Raw genomic sequence first — 12,766 nt, 5'->3', positions numbered from 1 at the left:
AAACGAATCTTGTCAGGCATATTATTTTTCTATCCTTCTTCCTATTTTGCAATGAGACTTGTGATATAGGCTTTCTGAGCACTTAAGAGTGCTAAGAGCAACTTAAGGGCTGACTCTGCATTTTTTTTCTCTAAGCTGTGGTGCTACAGTAAAAAAAAAAATAAAAGTCAGTGTGACAAATCATTTGCTTCACCTATAGTCCATCTACACATTCAGAAATGCTATTAGTAGCAGTTTTTATGTAGTTTCCACTGTGCTATGTTTCCTTTCAGCAGGTATGCAAAATTAAAACCACCCTCCTATACAGAGTATGACTGACCTGCATTGTAGCTACAATCAGACAAAGTTTGTATTTACATTTACTATCCTATAACACAATGGTAAAACAAAACTATATTTTTCATATTTTTCAGTAAGATTAAATCTTTTAATTAATGATCTAGGTAATTTCCAAGGAAATTATTAGATACTTAATAGTTTACTATAATTTTTTGTGAGTTTGCATGTGGTCTTTTTTCCCTTTCTTTTATTTAATGATTTAGGGATAACGTCTATGTGAAATGTTGTCAAACTGCATGAGGTAAGTTCTGAGAAAAATATTTCAGGTTTCCCCCTTGGAACTGGACAAAAATTTTAAGTGCATGAAGCAGTTGTCCCCCTGCTCACTGAATGTTTTACTTGTTTGATCTTTGCATTGTTTTCTCAATATTTGTGTCAATTGTGTTCATGACATACCCAACAATTTGCTTCACACACATTGAATTTAGTGAAAAGTTAAGTCATGTGACTGATGTTTCTTCAGTCTTTGTAATTGCTTTTTTCTGCCATATTTCTGCAGGTTCTATTAAGAAAGTTACCCATGTAGAAACTTTCACACTTCTGCAGTCACAAATACTAGTTTCTTTTCAAGACAGAGTGAGCAGTTCATTTTTCAGAAATATTTTTAACTCTTTGATTTTCTTTCAAGATTCCAAAGTCTGTATCTTTGTAGAAAAGTCAATATAATATATTTAACTATTCAGTATGTTCAGGGGTTGAGTCTATTTTCAAAAGGCAGAGCATAGTTTATAAGAAATAAGAATTTCCCAGTGTCTAGTATGTTACTACAAAGGTCATGATATGTAATGCTTTTCTGGTGTACCAGGTACTGGAACTGAGATTAGCTAATCTCAGTTTAACACCCTCATAGCTAAAGAAAGCAACTTGAAAGGGTGAACCCCAAAGGCTAAAAATCAAGGAAGCTTATAAAAGAATGTGCATTTTTGTTTTTTTTTTTTGGTTTGTGATCTTTTGTTCAGTTTCATGATTTGAATTAATGGGCTCTCAGTACAGTACAGAGTTAAAAATAATCCCCCTTTTTTAACATTGGTATGCTGGCCATTCTTGTCCACATTAATGGGCACAGCAGCCTAAATATAGTGTTTGATAGAACATACCATGTTAGTGCATTAACACTGACCCCTGGAAGGAGTGACTTTTGTTATAACTGTAGCCATTTAAACCACTAATCCCTTCAGATTTCAATTTTTTTATATTAATGGATAATTTGCCCAAGCAAAACAATATTTCCACTTGAATATGACATCAACATCCCATTACTTTCCACTGTAAGAAGAGACAGTAAGGAAGAGCAAAGCAGTCTGCCAGTTACAGATAGATTTTGGGAATCCGTTCTGCTATGATCCATCATACCTCTAGATCTTCCTCCATTAAAATCAATAAAAAAGTTTTTATTTTTCAAACAGTAATAAATCAAGCCTGAGAACATATGTCATAGCACTGCCTTAGGACAGGGACTGTGCCACTTCTCATGTGCTATACGATGACGAGCAACTTGGTGTCAAATGGTAAATAAACTCTTCTCACTGGAGAAATTTGACTGGTAAAACAGTTCAGTGCATTCAATGGTGACTTTAACAGAACAAAGCCTATGCATTATAGTCATTCCACACCAGCAGAAGTTTTTTTTTTCAGAAGTCCATCATATTACATGATACCATGTTATATCCTTGTGCTGAAGATTTTAAGAATTTGTAGCTTTTAATGTTTCTATTGTTCATCTGAATTCTAGTCATCCAGCTAAATCCACAGGACTTCTAAAAAATAACTTATTTCAATGGAGATGCAATGTACCTCTACAATGAGTTTCCCAAGCCCTGTGACTGTCCACACAAGCCGAATGGAGTTGTTTGCTCAATATTCTGAAATGCTAATGGCCAGGAGAAAATGTTATTTGGGGTTACACACAAAGAAAAATAGGAGGGAGAGGTATATTTGACAGCCATATTTTGACGTTTAAAATGTACAGTTGCTTAAGGACTAATTCTAATCCTTTTCCATAATTTTCTTTAATGATCATGCTCCTCAATAAGATTCTTTTTTTTTTTCTGTTTAAGCTGTGGAAGAGAACTATTTTTTCTACTTAACAAAACACCATCCTGGTAGTACAGAAGGGGGTCTTGATATTCCATTTTAGATTTCAAGTCCATTCGGACCTAAATATCATAACTTGGTATACTTAATTTCTTTAATTTCTAGCAGTATAAAATTTGGTCTGTGTGCTTCTTTCTCACTGTTACTTACGTCAACACAATACGACTGAGACTTCAGTTATATGTAGTTTTATATGACCTTTCAGTTAATAAAGATTCTGATAAGAATTAAAAAATTTTACCATCTAGTTCAGTCTTAAAGATAGTATATTTAATCCAGTTATTAATATTAATTTCTGTTTGACTAAAGTATGTTTTCCTGAAGAACATCAGCTCTTCTTCAAAGACCCTAGAGGAAGAAGAATTCACAACTCTATTCCCCTATGCCTTGTAAAGGGCATATTTCTATTTGGTTTGGGTTTTTCATCAAGTTTCAGAAGTGACATCTTGTTAAGTATTTAGTAGTCCTGTTGTTTCAAAATGTTGCTACCTGATGATTCTTAGTTAGGGCACACTGGATTGTCAGTTAGGCATCCGATATGACACAACCATACTTTACTGCTTCATCCCAAAATTAGATTAGAAGTATTTATTGAATACATCCGTTTTTCCCACAAGATTATTCATAGCTTTTCTCATAATGGCATCCCACTACTACAAAGGAACTAAAGCTGCATATTAGAATTTCCTTCCTAAAACTGTAATTTTTCTTCCTCCTGGCTACCAGCAATTTCTTTCTCTTTCCCAAACAGGTCTTGATTTTGATGTCAAATTTTCTATAGTTTATATGTTCTGTTACTTAGTATCTGTTCACCATTTGATATATCTTTATTAAAAAGAAAAAAAATGCTGTTCCTTCAACAGCTGCAATAGGCTGTTATAAAGACATTATTTTGATATATCATTATTTATATAGTATGTATTTTATTATATATTACATATTTATTCTATAAAGTCCTTACATTTTGGTTAATTAGTACTTAATCTCTGTTGGTTTTATTCTTGCAAAATTTATTTGACTTCATAGTGGCCCAGGTTCTTAAGCAATGGTGTATAATCAGCGTTATTTTCCTTTCCTCTCCTCTATAAACCCACTACTATCTCCCTCACCTTATCCTGTCAGCATCTAAAAGAAAATCATCATGCTAATGTGGTAATAGACGTTTGGAAGGAACACGTTGAGTTGAAAGATCACACTTCCATTTGAATAAATTGCTCCTAGGAGATTTACTAGGAACATCTAAGTTTATATCAGCAGTAGAAAAGAAACAATAACAGTTGATATAGGGACAGGTAAAATGTTCTTCAAGCAATATGGTACTAATATTTCCCGGAATCTTTCCTAAAAGCTCTCTGGCCAGATCCTAATGCCATTATCCTTGTATAATTAAATAACATTCTCTCAAATAATCAGATAGATCAAAGAGCTTGGACTTTGGGGAAAGTATTGCTAGCCAAAGACAATCCATGTAAAATCGCATAAAGGAAAATGAAAAAAATAAAAAAAATTAGAGAAGAGTCAGTCATACCATCTAGAAGAGGGAGGTGGTGTGGATAACTGTCTGCTCTGAAGACCAATGGGATTAATATACCTAAATCATCTGGGTTTCAAGCACAGGACTGAATGACTGCAGTCTAATAAAACATCGTGCGTCACCCAATCCCCTGGTTACTGCTTGTATGTATACTACTTGTCCTAAAGGTACAGGATTTTTCAACTTCATTTACTTCCCAGTAAAAGAGAGTTAAGCTGAGGTATATTACATAGCATTTGCTGAAATCTAAAAGTGTGTCATGGATAGTTATTGAATCACCTGACTAATCCTAAACAGTAACTTGATCATATGATTGGTCCCAGCAGGTTTGGTTTTGGGTTTTTTTTAAATCAAGTCTAATGAGAGAAAAACATGTTATCACATGAAAATCAACCGCTTCAGGTAAAATAATCCAGTTTATGGATGAAGAGGTTCAGCTGGACACCAATTTTTTTCTTTTAAAAGGGACTAGGAATTGAGATTATACAAAACACATATTGTTCTCTTGAAATTGTAAAAGCGGTATTATACTGGAAATTATTTTAAGGATTAAGAGATCACTTTGGTGTGTATCAGTTTATGGTTTTCATTCCTGTTATATTATTTAGGATAGCAATCTGCATTATGCACCAAGTAGAATCTCAAATTGTTGTAAGTAATTTTTTTTCCCTTTGTTGAACACCAGTTTAAACCGATGTTTTTACACCATTCACTGAGTGAATGTATCTGTGTGTGAATGTGTGCACAATAGAAATCTAGAAAGGGATGGCTTGGTAGAAGAGGTGGCATGTCATATAGAGCTTTACTTCAAGAGAGGTCACAAAACAGTTTCAAAACCCTAGGGCTTGCTTAGGGTTCCCAGATCTCTTGTCGCCAACTATGAAATAAGTTGCCTTTTCTTAGGAATTGAGCTATCATACTAGGGCATGGATTTTCACACTGGAAGCTTATGAAAAAGAAAATTGTCATGAATAGGGGAGTTAGAACACTCAAGGAAAGTAATCATTTAGAGCTTTTTGGTTAGATCACATTACTGGCTTCAGAAATTTGAAATGAAAATATTGCAAAAGCGTGTAGCCATGGTAATGGCAAACTTGGAAAACATTAGGGTAATATTGGTCCCAGTTTTCTGGTGATTACTGATGTGCATACTGTATAAGAACTTAATTGGAGCAAAATGTATAAATAAATTAGGAACTGCAACTGCATATAGATAATTTTAAATTCATTTAATGGTTGAAAAAATGAGATTTTTTTTTTTTTTATAAAAATGCATTTCCTTTAATCTTTCAGTGTATCTTTGCATGAGATTTAGAGATACCACATTTCTTACAAGATTTTTTTTAAATGGATGTGTGCCCATACCTTATCAGTAGTGGAAATAATAGACTGAGAGAATCCATGCAGATTGGGCTAGTTAGCCATGGGATCCAACCAGAAGACAAATCATGGGATTTCACAGACTCACTGTTTATTTTCTCTGGGAGCATCTTAGGGACTTAGTGCCTAAAAGGGCTTTTGGTTTTTGTTGTGTGGGAATGGTAGAGAAAGGTGGTCGGTCTGCAGGCTAAAGAGAAGGAGGAACTGGACTCAGAGGAGCAGGACTCAAAAAGCAAAAGGGAGTTGCATCAACAGGCAATTGTGATCAAGAGGGTATGTGGAGCAGAAGCCCATTTTTGGACACAATATGTACAGGTGATACGATTTCTTATTCCAAACCTCTTGAAACTGGAAGTCTTGAGTTCTCCCTGTGGAGTGCTTTCAGGTCAAATTCACCTTTGTGTTCGACAGAAGCAAAATAACTTGCTTCTTGACAGACTGACACTCTTTGCTTAAGGTCCACACAGGCTCACCTGCACAGCAGTGAGTGGGGAAGGAGGAGATCCTAACTGGCTTAGGATGCATGAGTGTTTAACACAAAGGCAGTACACAGGGTGTATCTATGCTAAACACAGTAAAAATCTCGGGAAAAAAAAAAGAGATCATGAGAGTCATGTTTATACATGACTTAAGGGCCTTTCTTAAAGCCTCTAAACTTGCACTAAAGATTTTGTTGTGCTCTTAGAAGTTTCTTGACTGAGGAGTTCTGTTTTTTTTTTTTTCCTTTACAGCTTTCTCAATAAGTACTTTAGCACAGTGGTTAAGCTGTAAATAAGGCTACCCAGAAGAAATTGTTTACACTCAAGTATAGCTCAGAAAGCTGTCAAGAAATACGAGATGGATCACACCTGCTTTCCACCCTATGGGCTTTTATCTAATAAGTTGGATGCAGAAAGAAGCACTTACCCTTTCCTATCTGATGTTTTATATATATATACATAATATATATATATATACTATCTGGTGCTGTTGTCCTAAGTTGCTTTGATAAGAAGGCAAAAAGAGGTACAGTGCAAAAAAACCTCTAATCTCTTCAGTCTTGAACAGTGAATTGCAGTGCACATTGATAAACCTTTGGTGTACTGGAAGTCTTAAGGGAATTGAAAGCAAGAATTTATCTCCATTTCTGTTAAAGTTTTAGTTGTTCCATAAATGCTAATGTGCAATAAGTAAGCAAATCCTTTTTCTGACTTTGATAACAACACTTTAGAATTTCTGAGACAAATGAGAAGTTCCAAAATACTAGTGATGTAAATATCCATGTCTTTCTTACCTCTATCAAGCAAATCTACATGAAGTAGTTATGTATGTGACTGGTGCTACCATACTGATCTGTAAATGTGAATATTAACCAACTATCTCTGTGAAGCACCTGTGAAGTTACACTGACTCCCTTGTCAGTGTGAACCATATAAAATTATGCTATTTTCCAATCTTAACTGTATTATTGAAAATTTCCTAACATTTTTGTAGCTTTAAGAGTGCAGAGCCAGTTGAGACTACTTCGTGAGGTAATCTAAAATTTTTATATCTCTGATTTTACTTATATGTTCTGTTCAGCCTGAGGATTTAGTTGAATGAAAACAGTAGTTCTTAAAGCATGAACCTGCCATACCTCAGTCGATGAAACTAGATAGCCTTGAATATGTGTGTTGGTAACTTTATGCTAAGGCTTTGCGCGAAACCTTAAAGAATTTCCAGGATCAACACTGTGCAAAATGAGAATTCCCCCAAAGATTTCATTAGTTTAGGACACTCAATTCTACTGGGTCAAAGGTGGCAGATATCAAATTGTTAAAAATATCATAGGTTCACTACTAGCAGTATACAGGTTAACGAGTATGTCAGATGATCATAGTAGACTGTCTAGCTTCAAACTGCAGAAGACAGCATAAAAAGTTTATGCTAGTGAAACCTGGCAAGTAATTATTTTCCAGATCCAGAACTGGGCATTTGATCCAAATGCATCCTGAAGAAATCTTTCCTGATACCCCAAAGAAATGATCCAACATGATCCTCTCTGTGTGCTGAATCTCTCTTTGCTTCTCCTCTTTGCCCTCAGTGGGGAAAAAAAATTGTTACCTGGCTTTTTGCATATTATGGCTAACAGGCTTGAAGATCTTACTTTACTCAGTCTTACTGTAGCCTACCTAAAGAACATGTAGAGAGAAATGCAAATCAATCTTTTTTTTTTTCCCTAAAGCTGTCTTGCTGTAAAACATCAGCCTTAATGGTTGGCTGCACTCTTTTCTGACATTGCAAAAGTTATACAAGTAGTTCTCACTAATGTTAGTACAAACAGGGTGCATAGCTTGGGGACAGATTATAGTCTTTGTCTTGTAGGACGTGAAAATAATTGAGACTCTGTTGTCAAGACCTGAGCTTTTCTTTGAGTTTTAATGTGTTTTAGCAAGACATGTCAAAAATATATCTCATGTTGAAAGACACTCATTCTGTAATGTTAGATAGGAACATACAAAATGCACAAGCCACCAAGAAATTCATATCACTTTTGTGGCCTCCACCATAGCCCAAAAGCCTTTTGTTAAAGTGTGTTCAGCAGTTTTCAGTTGATAAACAAACAATTATCCTTGAAGATGACATTTGTCCTCTGTGCTGGACAGTTATCACTAAGAGTTTTAATTACACTTTTTAAATAAAATAATTAATGATCTTTTATTTCAAAAGAAATATAAATAAATTTTATGGGCAGAAGTCATAGTTTTATTTTTCACTAAGAAAAATACCAATATTTGGTACAATTTAAGAGCAATGAGTGTGGGTGGTGTTTTTTAATTCAAGCTCCCTTTCAAATCAGTGACTTATAAATGTTTTAAACATTCTGTTTACTCCTTGCAAAGAATCATACATCAATTAGTTAACTCTATGTATGTGGATCTCTTACCACTATGGGTTTGTTGTTTCTGTATTAGATTCTTCATCTGGTATTCGTGATGCATAAGAAAAACAATCAGTGTTATGCTGGATTCCTGGTGTTGTCCCCAGGAATCAAGAAATCACTGTCTCTGATTCTGTTCCTTCTTTGTTAAGCAGATATTATTTTAAATTTCCGAACAACATATGTCAGCAAGTCTGGCCAAGTTATATTTGAAGCAAGATCTATTTGTATCCACTACGTGACTACGTGGTTTATCATTGATTTAATTGCTGCACTTCCTTTTGATCTTCTTTATGCTTTCAACGTCACTGTGGTAAGTACTAACCTGTCTTTTTAATTGTTCTTTTCTTTTCAAGAGTGGTTTGTTGATGTGTTTTGGTTTTTTTCCCCAGATCTGGAAACTAAAACATAATGAACTAAAATATCTTGCTGTCTTTTTCAGCTTTGTGGTGTGTTTTCATATTGGATGTACCCAATTTTTAATTCAATTATCATTACTTTGTAAACAGCTGCACCTATGTTAGCTTCATGTTTAATTACACAAACACAGTTTTCTATGGCTTTTACTCCCTTATGCTTCATAAATTCAGTCCTTAATTTTTCAAGATTCATAAATTTTTACAGTGGTAAAGTAACTCATTGTTATGGTCAGCATTCTTACTCAGCCAGGAATCTTCTTTCTCTTTACCTCTGGGCATTCTAGTGTAAAAATTACAGCATGATTACCAATTTTTGTGTCTTCTAACACCTGTTGCTTATAGTTGTCGCTAACTTTGGCTTTGGTTTCAACTCATCTTTTTTAAAAATGTGATGGCAAAAGGCTTAATCTGCTTTGAAAAATGTTTGTTCTAACATCAAGTGATGTCACAATCATGACGTGTTACGTTTGTGTTGGCTTACTTATGCTAAGATAAAGGTTTTTCTTCTGCTAGCCCTGCTAGATTTAGTAGAGTAAGAATCTACTAAGCAAAATTAGAACAAACAAGGAAACCAACAACCCCCTGCAAAAACCAAAAACCCCTCACCCTCCAAATCAGAAAGTTTAATTTTTACAAAAAAAGGTTAGTAGAGGTTTCTTAATTTTGTGGACCTTTGCCATAAGAGACTAAGGTTTTTAGCTGTCCACTTTCTAATTCTCAGAATTTTGATCTTTCCTAAAGAGATGCACTCAATCTCAATTTCATTTAATGTGAGTTACAGACAAGCACATAGATAGGATAGATGCATATCAGAAAAAAAAAAAGCTACATAGAAAGACATTAGTCGGGAAGGATCCCATGTAAAGTATCATGTTTGATTTTATCATTTAGTTCCATTTCCTTCAATTAACTTTGTTTTCATTCCATTTGTTACTTTAAGAACCATCAGTCTGATGCTAGTACAGTAGCTGTTAAAACCAGACAGTTAGTGGTTCCATATTCTTCAATCACTGTTTTTTTTATAGAGTGGATAATCTCTATATACATTACTATCTCAGTTTATCCCTTACATTAAAACCAAGCAGCTAGCATAACTCTGTTGGTGTAATTCCTACTAAGAATTTTTCATTAAATGAACCAGGTTTACCCTTTCCTTCAAGGAGAAAAGTAAAAAGACCCAAACAAAAATCAACAAAACCCCAAAGCAAAACAAACAAACAAAATAGCAACCAAAATCCCCATCTTTGTTTTGTTCTCCATTGGAAGGACTGATACGCTTTCTGTACTTAATTCTGGAAAAGAAAGTATTATCCAATAGTAATTTTTACAGTTAAAATGTCACAATTTTAAAAATACTACTGTAACATGATTAATACACATCTCCTGACTGGTGTACTTCTAAACATTTTCCTATAATAAGATCTCTAATATGGTGATTAAGAATATCTGGGTACACTGAACTGCCCTCTCTTAGTAGTGGATACTAGCACTAAGCCCCAAATAATAAATGATATATAGCCATGCTGATTTTAAAATTAGCATTGACTGACAGGCGTAGTTTCCTGACTGTTTCAAGAGGTTAAACACCTTGTTAAAAATTTTTGCAGAGTCCAATCTGCTTCCTTCTTTGGCTGTGGCCCAGCTTTAGTAACTATCTGCTATATGGTAAAGACCCCCTCAGAGTAGAGAGTCAAGGGCCAACCCTCTCTTCCCTCTGGTAATTGAGAGCAAATCCAGAATTTTGGAGTCTGCACTCTGCATTCACCCCAGCAAACTCCATTGTTTGTTATCTATGTGATTCCTCGCTGGGAACACAGTGCCTTACTACATCATGTTTCGTATCATGACAAGACTTGGCAACTGTTAATATAATCCTCAACACAACAATCACTATTGACGGTTTCAAGAATGGGGGGAGGTGTCAATCACATTCTGCTGTTTTCAGACTTTATGCTTTAATAAGCCATTTCCTCATGTCTGTTCTCAGATTTTCACTTCATCGACTTTCAGATGTTGCCTCAACAGAACGGTGAGAAAGGGCATCAGGGAGCATCTCACTCCTTTGCTGTTCAGGCCCCGGCACAAAGGCCAAACCTTTAGGGAAGCTCTAGGTATAGTGCCATACATACCTCGGTATGTATGGCACATATATGTCATACTCCAGTTGGAAGATTGATGGAGCCATAGTGCATGTAAATGCTGTGGAGTCTTTTGCTATCTTTGGATATATTTTGAAAAAAAAAAAGTGAAACTGTTTGAGTTGGCTCTACTGCCTTTACACCTTGGAGGGATTCTGCCCTACCATTAAATCAGGGACTCTTTGGAGGTCTGAGACCATGGGTGTAATCCTGCTTAACCTCAGAGCATGCCGAGACCCCAGTTACTTCCATCATTGTGTTCGTCTAACATAAAGGATCCCTTAATTTGTGGAAATGTGTTGTCAAATGTTGCCAAAGTAAAAAACAGGCCATTAAGCACTAGTTATAATGATTGAATTTACTCCTTTCTGAGTAACTGTTGATTAGAGCAAGAGTATCATTTTTTGAGAAAGAAAACAACTAATCAGGTGGACAAAAATGATAAAAAATTCTTGTTTCCTTATTAATTCATTTTTTTTGTGGGAGATGATTCTTCTGAGCAGAGAATTTAATCAGTGGTTTGTAGCAGCTTTATTCTCGGTACTTCTCAGGACTATGCTGATGGAGTTTGTGTTAGTCTCAGATAAAATTTTGTCCCTGTCATTTTGACAGAAAAAGGTTAACCCAGCTAGTCTAAAACGATTAACAAAGTGGAAAATTTTGATGATTTTATATCTGTGGGCAAAACAAGATCTATGCAGGCACAAGTATGAGTGCTGACTCCTTATTTTGTCTTTCTAAATTTGTGGCATAGAAAAAGAAGCTGCCTGATGGCATTTTAGATCTTCCAATGACATATTGGACACAATACCAGAAGAGTGTTTGGCATGACTAATGAGAAAATTCAGTGTAATAGCATATGATTAATTACATCTGTGTTAAAATTTATGCTAGAAATTATTTTGAAATGAGGCAGTCCTTAGGCCTTAAAATGAAACATATCTCCACATTAAAAAGAATATTACGGTATATGATTCACTGTCTTTATATCTACCAGCATTCTGTAGCTTAATAAAAATGGTCAGAACTTAGGCAAAACTGGCAGGGCACACTGTAATAGTCCTTTTGCAATTTCTTATTTATAGGAATGTAATAAAAAAATAATTTCACCTAAGTTATAATTATTTGGTTGTGATATAGTAGAACATAGGTTCCCATGTAAAGATGTAGGCTTCAGTGTGTATGCCACAGCACATATACAATCATTATATACACAATCATTATACATATGTTTATATATTGGTACAACACTTTAAGAGTCAGTCATGAAGAGGGACCCATTTATGTTATGAGTGCACATTTAAGTGCATTATGTTATGAGAACCATGTTTGGCTCAAACAAGTTGATAAAAGGGAAGAAATGGGACTTTGGGAAATGAACAGAAACAGAGGCAGTTGGTATAGTTATGTATCATTCATAGAATAATTATAATTTAAAAGTTATATGATTGTTTTAATACAATCGTAGCAATTACTCCAAATATGTTGCAGCCTTCTGCCCCAGACTTGCAGATGTTCTTGGGCTTATGACCACAGACATAACTAATTCTCTGACACTGGATGGCATAAGATGGAGAAAAGAAATGCAAGAAGAAAAGACCTTGTAAATGTTTGTGTACTCCAATGTCAGATCTTACTCTGCAGCAGTGAACTTCAAAATATTTTTTAAAAGTGTCATGTTTTTGTTACTTTTCTTTTTTTCTCTGCTATGTACATGAGAAAAAAATGCAAAGGTTCTTGAGAACAAAACAATAAACAATGGGCAGTAAATACTGCCCATTGAAGAAGCTCATGGGAGAATTACTTATGTATTATCAAAACTGTAGTAACCAAAAAAAAAAAAGTTTGTGGATTTTTTTAATTTTCTTCTTTTCAGATTTCGCACCGTCTTAAATCCTGAGACTGGAATAAAATCAATGAGTTGTTAAGTCTTTGAATAAATAAAATATACCCCATGTTGCAG

At 34.8% G+C, this 12,766-nt stretch overlaps 1 protein-coding gene across 1 annotated transcript in view; it reads left to right on the top strand.

Annotated features, from left to right (window-relative positions):
* Positions 1 to 12,766, top strand: part of KCNH8 (potassium voltage-gated channel subfamily H member 8) — a 177,994-nt gene that overhangs the window by 93,792 nt on the left and 71,436 nt on the right. Inside the window, exon 6 of the mRNA XM_051808258.1 lies at positions 8,402 to 8,559. Coding sequence (XP_051664218.1) covers positions 8,402 to 8,559 — 158 coding nt within the window. The remainder of the gene's footprint in view (positions 1 to 8,401; positions 8,560 to 12,766) is intronic.

The sequence above is a fragment of the Manacus candei genome, unplaced genomic scaffold (genome assembly GCF_025592945.1).
Source record: "Manacus candei isolate 608988 ecotype Guabito, Panama unplaced genomic scaffold, ASM2559294v1 h1tg000072l, whole genome shotgun sequence".
Classification (NCBI taxonomy): domain Eukaryota; kingdom Metazoa; phylum Chordata; class Aves; order Passeriformes; family Pipridae; genus Manacus; species Manacus candei.
The sequence above is the reverse complement of the archived record's forward strand: the minus strand, read 5'-3'. Positions and strand labels throughout refer to the sequence as shown.